The sequence below is a fragment of the Phragmites australis genome, chromosome 20 (assembly GCF_958298935.1).
Source record: "Phragmites australis chromosome 20, lpPhrAust1.1, whole genome shotgun sequence".
NCBI classification, from domain to species: Eukaryota; Viridiplantae; Streptophyta; class Magnoliopsida; order Poales; family Poaceae; genus Phragmites; species Phragmites australis.
Window position 1 is genome coordinate 6,147,918 of NC_084940.1, and position 23,298 is coordinate 6,171,215.

At 44.0% G+C, this 23,298-nt stretch overlaps 2 protein-coding genes, 1 long non-coding RNA gene and 1 pseudogene across 3 annotated transcripts; 3 read left to right on the forward strand and 1 right to left on the reverse strand.

Moving 5' to 3' along the window:
• The first annotated feature begins 7,780 nt into the window (after positions 1–7,780).
• Positions 7,781–9,207, forward strand: LOC133901189 (tuliposide A-converting enzyme b3, amyloplastic-like; annotated as a pseudogene).
• A 1,955-nt stretch (positions 9,208–11,162) lies between these two features.
• On the forward strand, positions 11,163–12,080 carry LOC133902417 (uncharacterized). Its single transcript, XM_062344000.1, has 2 exons — positions 11,163–11,669; positions 11,770–12,080. The coding sequence occupies exons 1-2, from the start codon at positions 11,218–11,220 to the stop codon at positions 11,777–11,779; spliced, it is 462 nt and encodes a 153-aa protein (XP_062199984.1). The 5' UTR covers positions 11,163–11,217; the 3' UTR covers positions 11,780–12,080.
• Positions 12,081–16,681: 4,601 nt separating this feature from the next.
• Positions 16,682–18,450, reverse strand: LOC133901685 (uncharacterized). The gene has a single exon (XM_062343127.1). The coding sequence runs from the start codon at positions 18,370–18,372 to the stop codon at positions 16,912–16,914; it is 1,461 nt and encodes a 486-aa protein (XP_062199111.1). The 5' UTR covers positions 18,373–18,450; the 3' UTR covers positions 16,682–16,911.
• A 4,177-nt stretch (positions 18,451–22,627) lies between these two features.
• Positions 22,628–23,298, forward strand: LOC133901336 (uncharacterized). Its single transcript, XR_009906709.1, has 3 exons — positions 22,628–22,641; positions 22,881–23,026; positions 23,141–23,298. It is a non-coding gene; the product is annotated as an uncharacterized LOC133901336 (long non-coding RNA).

Consider the following 23,298-nt stretch of genomic DNA (forward strand, 5'->3'; position numbering starts at 1 on the left):
CATCCCTCAGGAAAGGCTCGATTGCTTACGTACGAATTGATAACTTTCATATATCTCTCATATAAAAACATGTGATGCAGGAACACGGGCTAAGGTAGTGCATCTTCTTCACAAGTTGAGCAGCGAGATGTACTATGATACCGGAAAAGGATGGTGGGAAATACAACTCAAGAATACATAAAGTCTCAAAAGTGTCTTTTTCTAGCTCCGCTAGCGACTCTGTATTGAGCACATTTTATTCAATTGCATTGAAGAAAAAGCACAGGCTCAAGATAGCCTCGCGAACCTTAATTGGGAGGATGTTCCTAATAGCACTGGAAGCAGTGAGGCCATCATCACATGACAATCATGGGACTTCATCATGGAAAAATTCATTTTCAACTCTTTCACTGAAACAAGTCTTGCGATGTTGGATGAGTAAACGGAGGAAAATTTCACACTGTGCAAGAACTCGTAGAATTTTTTTTTCTTCTTTTGTGAGAGAGTGATAGCTACTGGGGGTATGTGTTTTTCTTTGTCCGTATCATGTGCATGGAGCTATGGCCTTAAGTCTATTTCTTCAAGGTTAGCTCATGTGTTCTCATGATCCTTTCCTTTTCCCTTCATTTGGAGCAATGTACCGATCATACTATCACAAATATTCTTGTTTATATGCATGTTATCGATAGAGTGGCGAACATCTAATTTCTCCCAATATTCTAGCTCAAATAGTATTAATTTCTTGTTGCACATTTCTTTTTGTTCACCATCCTTTGATGGTCGTTTTTGCTTGTCAAGGACAACATTGATATTCTTAATCTGATTGTGGACATCTTCCTACTGAAATACCTTGGAGGTAACACTTTCTCACTTGTGTCATCGAACTGTTTGTCTATGTTTCGGTATGGGTCCATCTTGGGAAGAAAACGTCGATGCCACATATACACTATTTCTTTGAGTTGTTCAACCTCAAACTGCATGTGTCATCTAAGCAATGGGGCAAACTTCGCCTTTTCTTTTGCTCTGACCTGACAAGTTACAAAGTCCTAGTAGATCATTGAAGGTGACGAACAACATGGTGTGCAAGATAAAGTACTCTTGCTTGTACTGATCACAAATCTTGATGCCTTTCGACCAAATTTTCTTAAGATCATCGACTAAAGGCCTGAGGTACGCATCGATACGTTGCCAGGTTATTTTGGTCCTAATATTAAGATTGACAACATAATATATTTCCACTTCTTACAAAGTTAGGATGGAAGGTTACAAATCAACAATACAACAGGCCATGTGTTCTGGGAGGTACTCATATTACCGAATGGATTCATACCATCTATGCTCATAGCAAACATAATATTTCTCAATTCTTTAGCGAATCAACCAAATATGAAATCAATAGTTCGTCACTGAGCGGAATCTGTCGGGTACAAAATCTGTCAGGTGTCATATCATTGTGTCATTCTTATGACCCTTCTTATGCCAACGCACTAATTGAGCCTCCTTTCTGTTGGCAAATAATGACTTCAGATGGGGAATTACAGAAAAATACCACTCCACCTTCCTAGGTGAGACTTTATTTTTCTTGCATTCATCCCTGTCACCACCATCATTTCTACGCTTATGTCGATAGGTTCCACACATGAGGCATTGATCCAGCTCTGTATTATCTCCACGAAACAAGATATAATCCTGCTTACATGCATGTATTTTTTCTATTTCCAGTTCTAACGGATAAATTATCTTCTTCGTATCATAGACGCCCTCGGGCACCAAATTGCCCTCATGTAGCATGTCCCTTAGCAGATACGGTAATGCTTTGTAACTCTTATTAGTCCAACCATAAGTTTCCTTCAGCTGTATAAGCTTTAGGTCCTCAAATAGCCGCATGTACTTCTCCTTACGGTTAGGATAGAAGGGTGCCTTGAAATCTCGCACAAATTCCTAGAATTTAGTAAACTCACCATTATTATACTTGCCATGCTGCTCGACATCCCACACCATTTGGTCCACGTTCTACACAAAATTCTCGAGATAATTATCATTGAAACCTAATATGTTCTCGTCCCTGAGATCATGACCCATATCACCGGGTGTAAGTCTGTCGAGGGTTAATTCCTGATAATGATTCTGGAGTTTACTGATCGATGTGCACGTGAACGATGCTTGCGGTGTGCGTGTGTTTCTGATGAACTAAAGAACATGAGGATTATCTAGGTTCAAACCTCCCGAATGATAACAACCCTACGTTATGTGTATTTTGTTATCAATGTTTGTGAACTAGTTATCCATCCCTCCTATTACAAATCGGATACTTCTCTCTTTATATACCAGAGATAAGGAGACCTTATAAGTGGACCCTTTTCTACTGACCCCTATCTTAGCTAAATCTCCCACCCCTAGGCTATTTAAAATGGGCAACACATGTGCTCCTTTTTGTTCTGATGAAGCAGTTGAGCCCATCCTATCCGCTGGACACCTACATCACCCCGGCCAGCTGATGCGCCCCGTCCCATCACCAGTCTCACACGCGTGCCTATGAAGCAATCTGACACGCCTACGAGCCCATCCCGTAACGTTTACTGCTACAGGATGAGGCATGACATCACTGTGTCGGCCACGACTTGTCCGCTGGGGAGGAGTGTCTAGAGAAGGAAAACACTTGAGTGAAATATATTTAATAACAATAGACTAGTTTGATGTGTACCTGTCCTCCCTTATGTATTAAGGATCCTGTTCATAAAGATACAGATTGGTCGCACGGTGGGACCCTGGTCTGGAAAAGAATCTTCTGCCAACTGGTATTGGTAGGTGTGAGCTCTCATAACAGAGAACCCCCTATTCTATACATCGACAGAGTCCTTGATCAACAGTGTCGGCATAGAGGCCTCGAACCATCTTTCGTTAAGGACTTCCTCGCCATGTTTGTTCCAACACGTATAATTTTTTTAAATCCACACATGACCAAGTGTGCATGGACAATGTCTAGTTTCAGGAACTTCTTATCATTCTTGCAATCATGACATGGGCAATACATTATTGTTCTGTAACTATTGGGCACGCACAATAGGATCAGCTCTTATAATGGAGCTTAGTCATAAGTGACGCGTCATAAAATTACTCGTCACTTATTACAATCATAAATGATGGGTTGTAATATAACCCGCCACTTATGACTGCTACGGAGAGACCTGCCACATATGACTAGGACATAAGTGATGGCTCGTAATATGACCCGTACTTGTTACTGATGCAGGAAGATCTATCACTTATAACCAGGTCATGAGTGACAAGTGTATTTATGACCCATCACCAATATGAGAAGTGATGGGTAATATTATGATCTTCATTGATGACCTATTATCAGTGACGAGTCAATATCCGGTCCTAACTAAATGCTACATAAGTGACATGTTGTATAATGACCCATCGCTAAATTGTATCTCCTTTGTCTATTTTTCACGTAGTGATGCAAAAAAATTATACACACCAGATGGTCTGGTGCTTAGAAGGAGTGTACACCGGAGGTTTCACCAGAGCATTTTAGAAGGTTTTTAGCTGAGAGAAGAGTTATACACACCGGATGGTCCAGTGATTAAAAGATTACACGCATCGGATAATAAATAGTGAAAAAGTGGCTCGGTTAGTATAAATCTACACATCGGATGGTCCAGTGATGGAGCACAATATTACATTAGAGTATCCGGTATTCATAAATAAGTTTGAGTGGGATTCCAACAGCTAGTTTCTACTACTGTACACACTGTATGATCCGGTGTTGGTACTGATGTTGACACTAGATCATCTGGTGTTCATAGTCTGTTGTCATTGGAGTAACGGCTAGTTCGCGGGTTGAAACTATTAATACCCCCCCCCCACTCGGTCGTTTGAGTGTGCTAGAGTCCAGAGAAGCTCATAGACACTTAAGAAGATATCTAAGCCACCAAAGTGTTAAAAGTGATAATCCAAGGCAATTAAGCATATAATTAGGGAGTGATTATTGCTAATAGACATATAGAGTTGTTGTTATGTGTTGTTGTCTAGAGAGAGCATCAATGAGTGATCCTAGTTTGTACCAAGTGGTACGCCGGCGCCTTGAGTCTTTGTGACTCGCTACCACCTTGGATCTTAGTGGCTTAAGTTTATTGACCATTTAACTTGGTGTAGAGCGGTGGCAAGACTCCTGTATGGGGACACAGAGACCCTTACTTTAGTGGCTCAAGCTCTGAAGTGAAGACGACGGTAAATAACCGGAAGACAGATTTATGGCAACACCTTACCTTGGTGGTTTAGCGGCTCAACATATTTGAGGTCTAAGTGGCTCAAGGACTATGATCGGTGCCGTTCGAGAGCTATAGTATAAGTGGCTACTCTAACGTAGACTATAGGTGACTTTTATGTCATTGATATCACGGAATAAAAATCTTTTGTGTTAACTTTGCTCTTTATATCATATTTATGTTTTCACATTTACTTTTTACAATCTATCCTTGCATGTTTACCTTTATATAGTAGTATGTTAGAATCGGTTATATGTTATAAATATTTTAAACGATAAAGTAGACATACTAGATGAAGTTATAACATATTTAAATATAAATTATTATAAATTTATCTTATAAATTTTTAAAATCAATTTGATAAAATATCTTAATTTACCTACCTCTTAAGATATTAGCGATCCTTACAACATGCTTTAATGGACCTCAAGGGAGTGGCTACTTCTGCTAGCTACTACCTACGTACAGGCACACAGTATACATGATTTGTGCGTGCAAAACAAATGGAGTTAGGTTTGTTCCTCATGCAAATAGTGCGAGGCATCTTGGCTTGACCAGGCTTAAACGGCAGCTTGTTTTAAGTTGAGGGCTTTTACCGTACACTCGAAGTAACATGAGTCATCCTTTCTTTCATATCCGATAGTTCATACAACTTTCATAACAATGATTCTACCACCGATAGTACAACGGCAGCTTTTTAATACCCCTTCTAGTTAAAAATACTTAACGTTTTAAAATAATATAATTTTTAATAGGTAACTTTAACTACTATTTTCTACTAAAATATATCTATAAATTTCAATAAATTTATAAGATTAGGAAAATATTTTTAAGATAAATCTATATATAATTTTATGTTTGAAACTAAAAATTTTAAATTTTATTGATTGTTAAAGTTTGAAATTTTAATTGAATTTTGTTCAAAATGTGGTATTAGTGACCGGGGAGTACGTGACTAGTTAGAGGGTCGTATTGGAAATAAAAGTTTAGGCTAGTAATTTTAGGCAGCTAGTAGGACAATGTATTAACAGGTCATTTGTTTCTTTGTTTTTCTTTTGAGATCAAAACTCTTCATCTCTTGTTCATAGGGCATTTGATTTTGCCACCCAGACATCTGATAGAGTGGCAAATCCGCCACTGGATCTACTGTCATAGACTCAGTAGGGCTGATTCATCATTTTCAGTGAGAAATTGTCACTCCAGTAGAGTGGCAAAAAATGTGATATTCCCTTGTTCACTAGTACGACGGCAACAGCGATCTGGGTTGGCAGTGGAGCAATGATGGGGTGGCAACTGGCAGAGTCTGCGTCAGGGTGGATAGAGGCGGGAGCAGTGGCACAAGGTGTAGTGAGGGCTGGCGGAACCCTATCCCTCGCAGCAGCATCCGTCGCCGCCGCCATGGTGTTCAGCGAGGTCGCGACGCTTGTTCGGCCGTAGCGATGGCTTGCTCACCGTAATGGCAAGTAGAGGCAGAACCGCTTGCTGAGGCGGAGCGAAGGTGACGGTGGCTGCAGCCTCCAATTAACCATACCCTCTGGATCCGCAGCAGCGGACTGCGGCTCGCGTGACCTGGCCATGGGTACGGTGTCAGCGCGCTGCAGTCAGCGAAATCAAGCGAGGGTTGGCACGCCTCGTCGCTGCCGTTCGTCGTTGCTGATCTTCCTGGGCACGAGCTACTATGGAGCACTCCTCGATGCACGGTGCCTCATCAAGCCGTCCATGCGACCTTGCGCAGTTTGCTCCACTGCCCTCTCTCTCCCGCCGGACCAGAATCCCAACTACAGGTTAACGCAATATGTATGGCTATAATCATCCGCCCTTCAACTCCGTTCAACAATCACCATGAATTAATCCATTTGGCAATAGTTTTATATGGTCGGTGCTAAAAAACATGAACCTGTTTTTGAAAAAAAAAAATCAAGCGCACATCCAATGGCTCATAACCCTATTCAACCTCCCAACGCCTCCCGCCTCATGACGCAGGCTCCGCTCCCCTGCCTCCTGCTCGCCTTCACCCGTCTCTAGCGGCATTCCTGCCACCGCACTAACATGGCTCTGTCGGGCCGTCTCCGCTCACCCCGTCCTGGCACCGCCCACCAGCCATCCTCCACCGCCTGAGGCTGGCGGCATCCTCGTAGCTCTATCCGTGCGTCCACCTCCTCCACCAGGCTGGATTGCCTCCGCTTACCTTCCTCTAAACCTACCACCCGTCAGGAATCCACCGCCACTAACCCTATCGCTTGATTCACACTCCTAAATTTCGGACGTCCAAAATTTAGGAAGCATGGTTTTATAAATGTTTTAAGAACATAGAGTCAATAAGTTCCTACCAATGCCTTGCAATTTCTACCAAGTAAGCTAGGGCATGCCGGTGCTTAAGTGACATCATGCCCTGTTTGCTTTCAGGTTGAACTCCTCCCTCTTGGTAGACTATCGCCATGAAGATGGAATCCGAAAGTACATTCTAATCTATGTCGGTAAGACCTTCAGAGAACTAGTTCTCCGGTGATTCGTCCACCATAGAGTTCCTTCCATTGATTCGGTCAGATCTTGACTATGCATTCTCTTTCTTGAAAATAATCTACTCTCATTTTTAATCAACTAAAATTTCAATGATGTGAAGTTGTGAAGTTTTGCTTTAACTGATCTTGTTATGATTGCCCCCTGAAGCGGTTTAGCTTGATATTCTCTGTTCAAGTAATGCACGGAGAGGGATATGTTTGTTTAGGCTTATTATTTGGCACGAGGGCCAGAGTTGCAACTATACGATGTCTCGAGATTTCTAACTAGCACTGACCACGGTACGTTTTTCAGTCCTCCATCATTATTTATTCAAATATTAAAAAAATCATGATAGATGGAAACATTTTTAGTCGGCATGAAGTTTTTTGACTTACATGTTTGCAAATAACATGGTAATTTAGATAAGTTAATGTATTTCAAAGGTTATTTCATAATTAAAATTTTTCATTTAATCCGTTAAAGTTGCATTCGAAATTACTAGCTTTATCTACGAATGCGGAAAATCAAGATAATATAACAGGTTGTTTATCTGACTGTTATGTATATATCGAACCTTATATGTGGAATCTTGAAAATCTCTAGGGGAACTTCAGGTATTTCAGCTGATTAAGTTCAACAGTAACACATGTTTTATGTAGTTCAAGAAAACACAGCAACACTTTTCAAGTTTTCAGTACTTTTCTCAAGATTAGAGTCTTAGTATCATTTCAGTTATTAAATAGCATTAACAGTGCTGCAAATCAGGATTTTGCGGACAAAACTTTGTAGCTACTTTTTCAATTATATATTTAGTTCAACTGAGTGAGTTTTGAGTTGACTCAATAACTAAAAAAAAATAATCAAAACTTGCATCCTACACGTGATAAATAAAATAAAATTTAGTACCCTTTTTGTATGCATTTGGATCGTGCTACTAATCTTGGCTGGAGCAGCCTGTGAAGCTAGCAGCGCACGAATGGGCGCAGTGGTGCTGTGTGCATCTCATGATTTTTTTTCCCCATTATCTAACACAAATGATTGAGCACAGGACGTGACAACCACATTGAGAGCTCAGTCGTACGTCCTATGTGCCGGCCCTGCTTTCGTTGTAATGCACCGAAGTTGCACGCGAGCGCAATGGGAAGAAAACAAGACAAGAAGCAATTCCAACGTCAAGTGGAGCATCACGAGAATAGCGTGCTTTGAAAACGCTGGGGTGTGAAAGTAATTGGAGATTTGATGGAAGCATAATCTGATTGAATTCAGCACCGCTGCTGCTGCAAAGCATAACCCAAAAATCTTCACGGCCTCACGTCCTGCTAATCTGCTGCCCGCCACCGAGCACTTTGGTACGGTCGAGTATTTGCTAGACGCTGGGAATGGATTCCGGCAGCACAGAGATCTTTTTCGAGTGCGATAGCTTCCGGCTACACAGTGACGGTCACGCCGAGCGTACCGGCGGCATGGACAGGGTTCCCGCCGGCTTCGACGCGGACACCAGGGTCACCTCCAAAGACGTCATCATCGACGCTGCCACCGGCGTCGCCGGGCGGCTCTACCTGCCAGCCATCGAGGCGGCCCCGTCGTGCGAGTCCGACAACAGCGCCACGACGATGCTCCCGATCCTCGTCTTCTTCCACGGCGGCTACTTCGTCGTCGGCTCACCCGGTTGTCCTAGCTGCCACCGCTACGTGAACTCTCTAGTCGCCAGCGCCCGCGTCGTCGCTGTCTCCGTCGATTACCGCCTCGCGCCCGAGCACTCGCTCCCTGCTGCCTACGACGACTCATGGGCCGCGCTCAACTGGGCGGTTTCCGGCACGGACCCGTGGCTATCCAGCCACGGCGACCTCGGGCGCGTGTTCTTGGCCGGCATCAGCGCCGGCGCGAACATCGCCCACAACATGGCCATCGCCGCGGGCGTGAGCAGCTTGCACGCCGTGGAACCACCACGCGTAGAAGGCGTGATCCTGCTCCACCCTTCCTTCGCCGGTGAACAGAAGATGGAAACCGAGGCGGAAGAGTTCTGGCAAGCTAACAAGAAGAGGTGGGGGCCATCTTCCCCGGCGCGAGGGGCTTGTTGGACGACCCAAGGATTAACCCGATGGCGGCACATGCGCCGAGCCTGGCGAAGCTGGCAGGCGAGAGGCTGCTGGTCTGTACGGCGTCGGAGGACCCGAGGGCGCCGAGGGGGCGGGCGTACCGCGACGCTGTGCGGGCCAGCGGCTGGCGCGGCGATGTGCACTGGTTCGAGTCGGAGGGCGAGGGGCACAGCTTCTTCGTCCCCAAACACGGCAGCCGCGAGGCGGCTGCGCTGATGGATCGTGTGGTTGCTTTCCTTTTGGCCATTGATTGTCCTTGAGGATCACTACAGCTTGCTACTACCTACATACAAGTACAGTACAGAAGTACTCGTGCGATTTGTGCAAGCAAAACAAATGGAGTTTGGTGTGTTCCTCATGTGCGCAAATTTATTTGTGAGTCGGTCATCTTGGCTTGATCAGAAGAATGGCAACTTCTTTTGAGTTTCAATATCACGACATGGCTCACTCTCTTCCAGGCCCGTACCGGAGGCAGGGCCTCCAGTCCCAGATCTCCCTGAAAATATTGGGACATTTGATTGTTCCTTTTCTGGATCCAAGGACAACTAGAAAATAAAAAAAGACACATGTTTCATGTCACGCCTTAGTTTTGGAAGCGGGGATGATTGTCATACACCGAGTAAATCAGTTGCATCACATATGCATCGTTAACTCTGACTCAATCTCTCTCACACACAGGCGCCTCTCTGAGACCAATTTCCCTACGAGGCCAACACGTAGACTGCAAGAGCTAAAGACCGGCGCCGTCACCCACCTATCGGCCATCGTGGCGTCGCGTCTCTCAAGTCTCAAGTCCCTACTTTTGTCCTATGGTTCAGGTCCACCTCCTTCGTGCCTGTGCTCGAGTCTTGACGGCGACGAGCACAACGTTGCTGCGTGCCTGCGCGGGCCCATGGAGATGGAGAGCTGTGGCGCCAGGGTGAGCATCGAGCAGTTCAAGTACACGGTAGCACCGAGCATCAAGCTGTCGGCGGCGTGTGTGGGACAACCACCTCAGCTCCTTGCACGGTGAGTCCGGCACACAATCGTAGAAGGTAGCATTAATCCTATCTCGATTCTCCTTGTGACAACCGATTTCTTTGCAAATTCCCGAGAATAAATCCGTTGTTTACATTGAATAGGTGCGCTGCCTCCAATCCTCCACAACCACCGTGAATCCCTCCTCTATTTATTGGGTTTTTTCCTTCTAATTTGAGTTATTTCTCATATCTCACATCTCACGGTGGCGTGGCCTGTTATTCCTAACTTATTTTTATAAGTGTCTTTTCTTATATATATAGAACCTAATTTTGACAGCTACCTAGGCTGTTGAGAGATGTGGGATTTGGTTGTGTTGTGCTGCTTGTGCCCATCAACTGCGTGTACCCATGAGGCCATGACATCGCTGATAAAACTGGCTCAACCGGCAACAACGGACTTAGATACCGAGCTATGATAATACAGTACAAGATACTATGATTACATGAACATGAATATTAGACAGCAGCGAGCAAACTAAAAAGTGAACACCTGGACAAGGAGAACCGTGCTTGTGCACAAATGCGGCTTTTATATGTGCCAACGATTTATAATTCAAAGAACATATGTGCCAACAATAGTTGTGCCAAGAAAAAAAAAAGTTTAAACACGTTAAGTCTGTCGCCTGACCTTACAGGCACATATACCAGGTGGGATGGAAAAATCGATTTTTGGTGCTGAATCAGAAGTGTGCTGATCAATAATGCTAGTCATGCAGAACGGGACATGGTGTATGTCCATAGTTGATCGAACTAAGGTGGTTGTTGGTTCGGCAATTTCTCCTCGTAATCTGATCACGTTGGTAATGAAATATGTTACTTCCGTTTGTTTCGATAGGCACATAAATAGATCCCGTGAGATCCATTAACAGCCCTTTAGGAACTTGATCCTGCCGAACTCTAGGTGTAAACGGATACCGCATCCCACACACGCAACACGAAGAACTCCGCTCATACGCACAACAACGCCAGAATCCCTTCTCCTGTATCCACTGGCCAAGTCGACGAGGCCGGACCTAGTCACCAGCGGCGTCGCCACCACAGCCCAGCGCGATCAGTGCCTACTGGACTGCTGCCACCTTCCCGTCCTACCTGATGCCACCATGGCAAAGCACCACCACGGGGAATGTCCCCGCCAACGCACCCACCTTCTCCTGATGGCGGTTTCTGATTCTACTACGTAGGTGTACCAAACAAAACCGGTATTACTTCACATTGTTTCCATTCCCAATAGTATCTGATACCATTTACGTTTACAATTGCATTCCTCAACCAAACACTACCTAATCAGGAAATTTCATTTGTACCATCAAACTTGAGCTGGTACCCAATAATACCATCAAAATGGCCCCCCTTCCATCCATACCATCGCAGCTTCCAAAATCTCCCATCCATACCATCGCAGCCAACTCCTCACCCTCACAGACATCTAGCGTCGTTTACTGGGACCAAACTACCCCTCCCGTTCGTTCTTCACCCAACTCGCCCCTTCCTGTCACGCATCCATGGCCTCCAGCTGTTGCCACCCGGTCCTGCCGCTGCCACCCGCTTGCCGTGTGTGTCGCCCCGAAGCAATTGGTGCCGATGGCGACGACGCCGACGCAGCGCTATGCAGCGGGGGCGTTGCTGGCGCTCGCGCTCCGCCAAGCGCAAATCCACCAGTCCGCCCCCCTCGGCGGCTCCCCCGGCGACGACGAGGAGCGCGCTAGTAGCGCCAGCAGCAGCGTCGGGGATGCTGCCTCCGACACCGAGTTCTGGACGCACGACTCCCGCGGCCTCCTCCGCCCCGTCTTCAGGTGCACTCCGTTCGCTCTCGCTTGGTCCACCCCATCAATTTGTTAAGAAATTTGTCAGCTGATGACTTCTGTAAAATGATGCTCAACTTCTATGACGCAGTATCAAATGAGACAAATGAAGAGGACAGTCAAGATCCCACGACTTGTACCTCCGAAACGGCTGAATCCTCAAAAGCAGGCTCTTCTGAGAACTTGCTTGGAGTTGACAAGTTGTCCTTAGATTACGTTCCTGCTGACAATCACCGGAAGATGGCATTGCTCTACGCGCTTCTCTCTGCCTGTGTGGCTGATAAACCTGTATCGCAAGAGGAAGAGGACATGAAATCTTCTCGCTTCAGAAAGGGCTATATCTGTTGCTGGCTCTGTGGCAGTTGCTGCCTCATTTGGAGGTTGGTGTAAATGTCCAGTGCAGAGGGCATAGTTAGCATTTTGTACAAATTGAATGCAGGAAACATGTGTACAGAACCATGTAATTGAATCATTTGTACTGCATGAAACATGTGTACAGAACCATGTAATTGAAGCATTTGTACAGAATTTTCCCAGCAGCATATGTACCGAACCTCTTTGCATGTATGTGAATCGATGTGGCTCATTCCATCAGGAAGAATGTAACAAAAGAATGCATAATTCAGAAATCATACTTCAGAAATCGGGCAACATGTAAGCAAATGACCTGTTCGGGAGGTCCAAAACAACTTAATGATTACCAATCCTTAGTTCAATGACATCAGCTAGCAGGGGATGCAACATATTACATCTCTGAGTACATAAATCACTCTCAATTACATCAGTTCAGTGCTTGAGCACTTGACAAATGCAGATCAACATATTCAGTGCTTGCCACATCTGGCTGGGACGAGGAAATAATAACCGCAGGTGCCTTTCTTTTCCTGAAAATTAAAAGAAAAATTCATTTAGAATGGAACTGAATTTTTATTGAACAAATACTTGGACAGTAATGCAGCTTGCCTTTTCTTAGTAGTTCGTGCTGCAACTGGAAGGTTGTCTCCCTCTTGCCACTCAGGCTCCTTGCATTTGCTCTTGTAGTGACCAAATCCCTTGCATCTACCACATTGGTTTGACTTTGTGCTGGTGTCACCAGACGACTTAATCCTAGTAACTCTGGGCCTTCCTGCTGATCTTCCAAGCTTGGGAGGGAGCACTTGGAAACCCATGTCAACTTGAGGCCATTGCTCCTTGTCTCCCAAAGGAATGATAGAACTCTCATATGCCATTTTGAATCTAGCAACCGAGAAGTATTCATGTACGTAGTTTTCTATTTTCAGCCTCCAAATGGAGGATATGAAAGCAATTGCATGGAGGCAAGGCTTCCCAGAAACCTGCCACTGCCGACATGAACATTGACGTTCGTTGAGCAATACAGCATACCTCCATGGTTTGTTAGTTCTAGGGTCAATCCCTGCTACCTCAGCATTGTCTCCACTCCTAAAGATTTCATACCTCAGGCTCCTACTCTTGGCATGGAGAGCCTTCACCACACTAGGTAAAATGTTACCTTGCAACCTATCTGCTATCATCTTTCTGCTGGACATCCGAACCATTATCATCTGCCTTATCTTGTCGACTAAATCATCAAGTTGTAGCCCCTTTATATCCTTGATCCAATTATTGAAAGATTCAGCAATGTTATTGCACACATACTCAACCTTGGACAGCTCTGAAAATTTGCTCCTTGTCCACAAAAGTTTGTGATTTTTATTTAGAAAGGCAACAGCAGCAGAGCATGCTGTTCCAATCTCAGCCATTAAGCTTTGGTGCTTTTCAGGTACATAGGTCCATGCAGCCGGCCACATGTTCTTGTCAATTATGTGACCCCTATATTTCTTCTTGAAATTCCCAACAAGATGCTTAAAGCACTCCCTATGCTCAACACCAATATTGAAGACCTTGCTAACAGCAGACTCAAGTCCCTTTCCAGCATCAGTGTGTATCACCAAACCAGGAGGTGTACCAATTGCATGTTTTAGTCTTTGCATAAACCATTCCCAGTTATCGAGTGTCTCCTTGTCAAACACCCCATAAGCCACCGGGAACAACCAGTTATGGCCATCGATTGCAGTAGCTGCAGCAAGCTGACCTGTGTACCTCCCATTCAAAAAAGTTGAGTCACATCCCAGATATGGCCTGCACCCTTTCAAGAATCCATCAATGCACGGCTTGAGGGCCACAAACAACCTATTGAAGACCAACTTCCCATTGTGAGTCTTAACATCGATGTCAACAAAGCTACCTGGGTTGGCTCTTTCCACTGCTGCCTTGAATCTCCAAAGCCCTTTAAAACTATCATTCCATGATCCATGGATGCTATCCAGAGCCTTTTGCCTCCCATTCCACACTTTCCCATATCCCAATTGCACATTGTACTTCTTTTCCAACCTTTCTTGTAGCTTCCTAGATCCAATGTTTGGTTCTTCGATCAGTATGTCTTTCCCCCTATCTGCAATCCAAGCCTGTGAAGCCATCTTGCCGGTAATCTTGCTTGTGGACATACATGTATGTTCATCTCCAATATTCATGATCTGCAAGAAAAGCAAAGCCGTTAGAGTACATACAAACAGTACCATGAGTAAATGAAAAGACAGAAGCATAAGTACCTTGAAGGTTAGGCAATCTTTCAGCTTTTTTGCATGAATGAACCATTGACAATCGTCACTGCTACAACATTTTGCCTTGTACCTTTTTCGATCGCTATAGATAACATCGACCTCAAATTCACGCTTAATGGCATGCTGCCTTATAGCAAGCTTGAATGTATCACTGTCAGCAAATGTGGCATCAATTTCAAAAGTTGGGTCCTCTCTGTCATGCACATACTCAGGAACAACATCACCTTCCTCATCTTGAGGAAGCTCCTCATCTGATACAGCAGCGGGGTCATGGTCATTAGGGACATCTAGGAAAAAGGTCTCACTAGGGGGGAGGGGCAACGGTGGGTCAACAACTCCGTACAGATGTTCCTCCTCAACACCAATTGGCTCATCTTCATCCAGGTCTATCTCAACAATAGCACCAGCAGTATTATCATCCCAAAACATTGCTTGCCATGCTGATTTGTTCTTCACTTGATTGGTTGGGTTGGTGTTTGAATTTTGTGCTAGTGGTGCTTCATTTTCAGAACTTTGACAGTCCACCACATCCACAAAAAAGCTTAGCTGCCTTGACATCGAACAAGACTCAACTAACTCAGCTAGCTCAGCATCTGTGGTCAGATTTATGAATTGACCTAAGCCATTAAGATGACATATGTTGGCTTTCTGATTTGTTCCCCATTGGTAAAACAAGCCAATCTCTTTCAACAGACAATTGAGTGTAAATATCCTGCTATCAACTACCGTGTCCCATTTTCTCCCTTTGCAATATGCCTTCACATCCTTCCTCATATATGATTGCATCTCAATAAACAAGCTATAATCTGCGACCCTGTAATACAACATTGTTTAACTATCAACATGACTAAACTATTTTTTTGATGGAAACTGGCAGGAGCACTGCCTATTCTGTTAGAAGAGAAGAATGATACAAAGTTCAGATGCCACAGCCAGCCAAAACTGAACCTGGGCTAGCGGCCAGGGGATCACTGGCCAGAGGTAAAAAGAAAGAAAAATGCTACACGATGGAAACAAGGAAAAACAACTGGGAATAAAGAGAGGATAAATTGTAACTCCTGGGCTTCCTTTGCCTCACCACTGAAGCCATGTCCTGGCCGCATGTGCAGCAAGAGAAGGACTGGGAACGTGAGACCACTTACCCTTCACGGTTTTTTTCCAGATCAACCATTCTTCAACTTCGGCGGAGGCGTCGTCCTTGGGGGCGAGTGACTCCTGGAGCACGGGTGGCAGCAGCCGGAGGGGCGAGTTGGGCGAAGAACGAACGGGAGGGGTGGGGACAAAGAGGGAGAAGAAGGTAGGAGATTGGCGCGAGCTTGGCGCCAATTTGCTTCGGGCAGGAGGCTTCGGGCGGCTCCCGCCTTCCTCTATGCATGACAAGAAGGGCCGAAAGGGCGAGTTGGGAGAAGAACGAACGGGAGGGGTAGTTTGGTCCCAGTAAACGACGCTAGACGTCTGTGAGGGTGAGAAGTTGGCTGCGATGGTATGGATGGGAGATTTTGGAAGCTGCGATGGTATGGATGGAATGGGGGCCGTTTTGATGGTATTATTGGGTACCAGCTCAAGTTTGATGGTACAAATGAAATTTCCTGCTACCTAATTCATCATGAAAAATTATACATGTCCAAACCAAACTATCAACTGATAACAGTTAACAACCACCCATTATAAAAGCACTAGAACTGCACATTACTGAGTACAAACTTATTTAAGTCAGTGTATGAAGTTTCCTCTTAAGTTCATAATCATCAGTGTGAAAAACAAGAGTGCCAGATCCACCTTCCAGAATGCAATATCGAAATTGCAAACTTAAAGCTAAATGAATATCAGGATGTGCAAAATTTGTCGCAAAATGAAGTTGAAGCGATTTACAATGTGTAGTCAAAGATGGCATGTAGCAGTTCAAATAAAGCAATATACCTATGGCAGCTCATGTAGCAGTTCAAATAAAGCAATATACCTATGGCAGCTCGGTATCTGATCTCATACACAAGCACATCCATCTATCTGATTCACAAGGAAACAACATGGGAAGGCATTTCCAACTTTTCTCACCAGGTGATTCCATAACGATTTCAATCAGTGGGAAGTCTGATGCAATTGTTTCTTTTCATTGTTTGTTTAAACTGTAGATACTAAAACCCATTAGTGGCTTAGTGCATATGGCAAAACAATGATACAAGCTACTCTGTCAATGCCAGTCATGGCCACATGATGATCACATGCATACTTTGATGGTCTTATAACAACAATTTTTTGTATAGACGTTGAAATAATCCTTTTTGTATCCTTGATCATGTAAAATCTATACTCAAATGAACTGGACTATATCCCATGAATCTTGCTACAAATGAAGCAGCTTGAAAAACATAACAGCAAACATAAGCACACGGAAGGATAGTAATCATCATAATAAAGTATTGCCAATACAAAATACAAGCTAACAATAAGCTCTTGTTTACTACAGTTCACGTGCAATATCAGCATAAGAGATTTGCGGCACAACTAGGCAAGCTCGACATCACTAATTACATTGTAGGAATCACAAACAGGTAAAGAGTGCATAACGAATACAGATGACCATTCATTATATAAGATCCAGAAATCATTACTCAGCCATCTGCAGTAGCAAAAGGATCATGTGAAGGTCCCACGTCATGGCCAATGGTTCTCTGAACCAAGCGCTGCAAGTCAGCCATAACCTTGTGCTCTCTCTTCGATTTCTCCTCATAGTTAAACATGGCCAGTGCCCTCTTATCCTCAGCGCTGTAAACCTGATTTTCCTTCCTGATACGGATAGCATTCATCCTCTGGTGTCTACTGCCACTCATCACATACCCCAAATCCTCAAACTTCTGAATCTCATCTGCAGACAGACCGACCTCACCACGTCGTGGGATACGCTTCCCTTGCTGAACATACTGTGCAATAGCATCACCTTCTCCAGGCCTCAGCGCACCACCGTAGCTGATATGCCCTTCTGCGCGAGGAAGTGGCATTGGTCCAACAGGCATCTCATTCTCCAGGGCAGCCTTCTTCTGGGCCTCGAGCATTTCCTTGAACTTGATAGCTTCCGGGTCAATCTCCTGCTCCATTGTTTCATCAACTTCCTTTGCATCAGCATTGGCATCATAAGGGATTGATTCTTCGGAGTCAGACCGCTTGCTCCTCTTCCTCTTCGAGCTCTTACTCTTTTTCTTACTGTCCCTTGGGCTAGAACCAGAATGCTCCTCTTCCTCCTCAGAGCTTTGTTCGGAGGCCGTATCCTGGTTCTTCCTCTTCGTCCTCCCTGAGCTCCTACCCCTCCTCTTAGACTTCCTGTGCCTCCGCGACCTCTTCTTGCTCCTCCTATCCCTAGAGTCCTCAGAATCATAAGAGCCCTCAGAATCATCGTTGCTCTCACTATCACTCCCACTGTCAGAATCATATGAACGGCGACGATGGCGACGACGGCTTCTCTTGCTGCTACGGCGACTACTGCTCTTCCTCCCTTTCTTCTTCCTCCTAGAATCCTCGGAATCACTGGACTCGGAACGGCTATCTGACTCACCAGACTCGGACTCCGACGCATCCTTGCTCTCCCCATCGCTCCCCTCCTGCGAGCCCTTCTTCTTCGGGGATTCCTTCTCCTCCTCCTCATCGCTGTAACCGTAGTTCTCCTCTTCGCCGTCGACCCGAGGGGGGCTGGGCGTGATATTCCAGATGCACCGCTTCATACTCTTGCGGAGCTTCTGGCGCTTGAGGCGGCGGTACTCGAAGTAGCTGAGGCCCTTGAGGTCCTCGTCGTCGTCGTCGGAGCCGGACCAGGCCCCGCCGCCGCCGCCTTCGCGGACGGGGGGGTTCCGGTCTCGGTCCCGCACCCGGTCCCGGTCCCGGCCGCGGTCGTGGTGGTAGGGCGACCACTGGCGGCGGCGGTCGCGGTAGGGGCTAGGTGAGCGGTCGCGGCGGCGGTGGCGGCGCGGGGAGGGCGACGGGGAGGGGGAGCGGCGGCGTGGGGAGGGGGACGCAGAAACCCTGGAGCGGCCCGGGAGGCGCACCACGGCGGACGCGAGGCGGTGCTCCGAGCGGGCCATGGCGGCGGCGGATCGGGGCGGGGGGCGACGGGAGATTGGGAGGGATGCGTGGGGGATTTGTGGAGGCGAGGTTTCCTTGGAGTCGGTTTTTTTTTTTTTTTTTGGCGTCGGCGTCGGCGTCGGCGTCGGAGTTGTTGGGCTTTTAGGGCCTTTGCGAAGCCTATACGGCGGGCTGGTCCAAAGGACGTGTTTGTTAAGGCCGTCGACTGATGATGGGCTGGGTTTCTTTTGACTTTTGAACTGGGCTATTTAGTAAGCTCGTGCCGGAAATAGATGTGGGGTTAGCATTGGGTCTGTTGGTATCAGCTTACGGAATGTTGGGCTCATGGCCTTCGGATATAAGGAGATGAGATTTTTGGACCGGACCTAACAGTGACAGATGCAGCCTAGTCACAGAAGAAGGTTGATCTTCTTGCTTCTTCTCCTCCATGTCATCTCCATCTTCTTCTTCTTTTTTTCTCTTACAAAAAAAATGAAGGAAGACTATAGGGGAGTGGCAGCCGGTAGAAGGGGCTTGAGCCTCCTCTCCCGCCCCTGAAGATCCGCCGTTGGGGCCTGGTGTAAGCTAATTGTTCATGGGATGAGTTCGTGCATGACGGGCTCATTCTCCTTCGGGCTTCAAAAGAAAGCCGTAGAAAAGTGGTCAAGCAATCTTAAATCTAACCTTAAAGCAGAAGCTGGAAACTGGAACTCCACCTAAAAAAATGTTCCAGTTTAGCAGGACTATGCTCACAAAGGTTTCTGTTGACAGCTTGTTCGACGAGGTCCATCCACGCCTTGTATGATTCTGTTCATGCGAGAATCTGACTATTTCAGACGTGTAACTTTACATGATCTCTTCGACTAGCTTCTCCTTGGGATCTACCAAGCCAAGAATTCAGGACGTCCAAACCGCCGCCCAACCAGAGTTCACAAATACGGCGAATATCGGTTGAAATTCACGAAATGTGACTAATTCGAACCACATCAAATTCCTAAACCAAGCGAATTTCGAAATTTGAATTCAAAAAATTCAAAAAATTATAAAATATTCTAAAAATACTAGAGACGATTTAAGACCTTGGGTAAAAAAAAAATCCAAAAATAATGTCCTTTGAATCATATTTAATAGGGAGAAAGTTTGAAAAAAAAAAGAATAAGTATGCTTTAAAAAGCGTGCAGCTCATTTAGTAGGGTTCACGTTAAAGAAAATATTAATATAAAAACACATTTTTATGTATAGGGTGTACACTAAGAGGATATATAAAATTAGTTTCACTTCATTTAGAGTTTTATTAATTTCTCCATGATTTTTACAAAGTTCACAAGCATAAAGTGAACATATTAAGAAAACATTGTAATTAACTTTTTCATGTCTACCATTATTTTTCATACACAAAGCATTGTTTAAGTAAACTAATAGAAGTGGTTTCACTAATTTTGGAGGTGTGATGGGTTAGTTATGAATTAATATAGCTGCAACATATTTACACAATCCTGCATATTACGGTAACTATTTCATGAGTTCATGTATTTTTAAAAGACATAGGATCATGTAATAAGACTAACAAAATTAATTTCATGATTTTTGGATTATCAAATAATAAACTATGCATTTAACTAGGTTTAGCAAATACATTTTCTCACAGAAAATATTCACCTTTATCATGAGTATAAATACTTTATCATGTAGAACATGTTACAAGGAAACCAACAAAATTTGTTTCACTTGATTTGAAGTTCAAATGAATTAGCTATTGATTTTAAAAGTTGGGCTATTTTTTTATTTTTTTTGTTTAACTTCAGTGAAATTCGAGGGATGCTGTTGGTAAATCGGGAAAATTGAAGAATTTTTGAAGAATTCGAACGGTTTATGATATTGATCGAAATACGAAGAATACGATTGCATATCGGTAGAATTTGTTCGAATATCGAGAAAACTAGCAGCATTTCGAGCCGACAATTTGAGGCTTTTTACCCCTGATCAATTTAGTTTGATGGAATGAATCTGCTTGAATTCTTTGAATTTTTTATCGCATTTTGCGCATTTCGTCCCAGTTTTCAGTCCTTTGTCCAATTTGCGAACCATGCGCCCAGCTCACAGACCACCCTCGCTCGCAATAGCAGCCACGCTTTCAACTGTTCAAGTACCGTCCCAACCGTCGGTACCGTACGTTAGTCATAACCCTCACTGACGAGCGATAGAAGCAAATTCTATAGGATCGGATCCTACGAAAGATCTCCTTCCCTGTGATGATATGTGTCACATCACTCTCTCTCCTTTTCAGCCCAGTCATTTGAATCAGAGTATGTGTAGCTGGATGAGGATCTCACGTAGGTCTTTCGTAGGTATAGATTTTACTTCCACGGGTGCCGACACCACACACGCATATGCGAAAATAAATTATATAGAACTCTGTTTAGAAAGATCCTCATGAGACTTTACCTATATCATTTTATCTAATAATTCAATGATTGAAATAAAGGGAAAGGGAATAGATATATATCATTATAAAAGAAAAAATTATAAAATATTATTCTATAAAATTTGCTTACGGTATATGTTGACAATGAATGCCCGCGCACCATTCCAACGACCGGGTACGAGATCCCGCGTGCTGCCGGCCCGCCGGTGCCGCTCTGCACCCCTCGTTTGCCTGTCCCGCGGTCGCCGGCTGCTGTCACCGAGATCTGACAACCCGAGGGCGCTTAGATGGGGGCCAACCGGCGGATTAGCCGCCCAGGGTAGCTCGAGCAGAGCCGGCCCATGTGGCCCTTCGCTTGGTCGGGCAGCAACACTGCTCCGCTCGGCTTGTAGCCCACGCGCTGCGCTCGAGCACTGTGCTGAGCAGAGACGGAAAGCTGACACGGAACTACCTGACACGAGCTGAGTAATGTTGCTGCACAAAACTTTACGGCCACATGGCTGCTGAAGGCGGTTGGATTATGTTTAGATTGTTACTGGTTTTGAAATTGATGTGCATCATTGCATTAACTGTATCAACTGTGTAAATAGCTCACCGGAATGATGTACTTCCTCCGACTATAGATAGAAGTCAAATATTTTTAGTTTTGATTATCAATAGTTAAAAATCTATGTAGATTTACCACATAAGGTTAGTAATACTTAGATTTATTATAAAATAATTTCGTAATATATGAGTCTTTCTATTTAATATAATATATTTTTATAAAAATTGATATCTCAAATAATTTGTATTTTTTATCAGAGTAAGTATAAAGGACAGGTGTTCGGCCGAAACTTTATGGCCCATCACCGGTAAAACACTGATTGCTCCTGCTCATTGACTTCGCAAATTGGACATAGGATGTTGCTGTCATTGGAAAAAAAAAATCGAAGAGTGAAATGAGTGCTATGGGATATTTTGGGATTTTAGACAACAGACATCGCAGTATTTACGAAAATAGACAACATGTTGACGTATTTACAAATTTAGCATCTGTATTCGGAACCTCAAACGCCGAAAACTGACTTTCGGTAACTCAGAATCCGAAAACAGCCCGGCCCCACAATTTTCAGCAATTCAGTTGCCGAATACGGCACTGTTCACCGTATTCGGCAACTAATACGGTGAACAGAACAGTGCCGTATTCGGCAACTGAGTTGCCGAATACGGCCTCTGCATGCATGCGCCGGCGCGGAAGAAACTAGCAAGCAAAAGTGTATAAAAGTGCATGTTTTTTATTTAATTCACGATTTTTTTTGAAAATACAAAAATAGTCCAAAAATTTTAAATGTTTTCATGATCAAACTAGAGATCACCAGCAACCCATTTTAATTAGTTTGGTCCAAAAAGCCTGAGCCAATATTTAATTAAAATTCTCCAAATAAATCAACTTTTATAAATTCTAGCAATATTTAATGCCTCAAATAATTTCTAAAAATCTAGAAAAATTCACTAATATTGTTATAATGTGATATACTAATTTATAAAAATATTTTCATCCCTATGTTATTTGGTGAAAAAGTGAGTTCCTTTGTAATGCTTCGTTTATATGCATTTTTATCATTTCATGTGATATTCTCTTTTTAATTCAATTTGAATAAAAATAATGTAACATGCACAAAATTTTGGTTCTCATATTAATATTAAGCCTTTGTAATGCTCCATTTATATTTTTTTTTATCATTTCATGCCAAATTATCTTTTTAATTCAATTTGAATAAAAAATTCAAACATGCACAAAACTTTGGTTCTCAGATTAATATTAAAGCCTTTGTAATGCTCTATTTATATGCATTTTTTATCATTTCATGTCCTGTCAAAGGTATTATTTTTTTATTTTGATGTGTTACCTTCTTTGTTCATTTGCTCCATAGTTTCATCAACCAGTAGGATCTTCAAATGATATTTCATATTATTGTTGTTCCTCACACCATGCTCAAGTTGTGTTCTTTTATTAGATATATTCTACTAGTGCTTGATGGTATCTGCTTTTTTCACCAGTCTGGTTTGTTACCCTGTTTCATGCTATTAAACTTTTACCATCTTTTTGCATTACCACAGGTGGTGCTCTCAAGCCAACAGATGTTGACCAACTGTGGGTTCATGTTACATGCGCCTGGTTTCAACCTAAAGTCTCTTTTCTAGTTGATGCGACAATGGAGCCAGCAATGGGCATACTGAGCATCCCTGTAGAGTACTTTAAGAAGGTTAATACTTTGATTTGGTATTTTCTCAATTTTGTGCAAGATTTTATTGTCTGTGCTTATTTGTTCAAATCTCACTTAATCTTTGTTAACGTGATGCTTTCATGTCAACTCCAGACATGCGTTATATGCAAGCAGATGCATGGTGCCTGCACCCAGTGCTGGAAATGCTCTACTTATTACCATGCAATGTGTGCATCAAGAGCGGGATATCGCATGGAGGTAGACTGCTTCTGTCACATTTTGTGATGGACATTTATGATGACAATTTTATT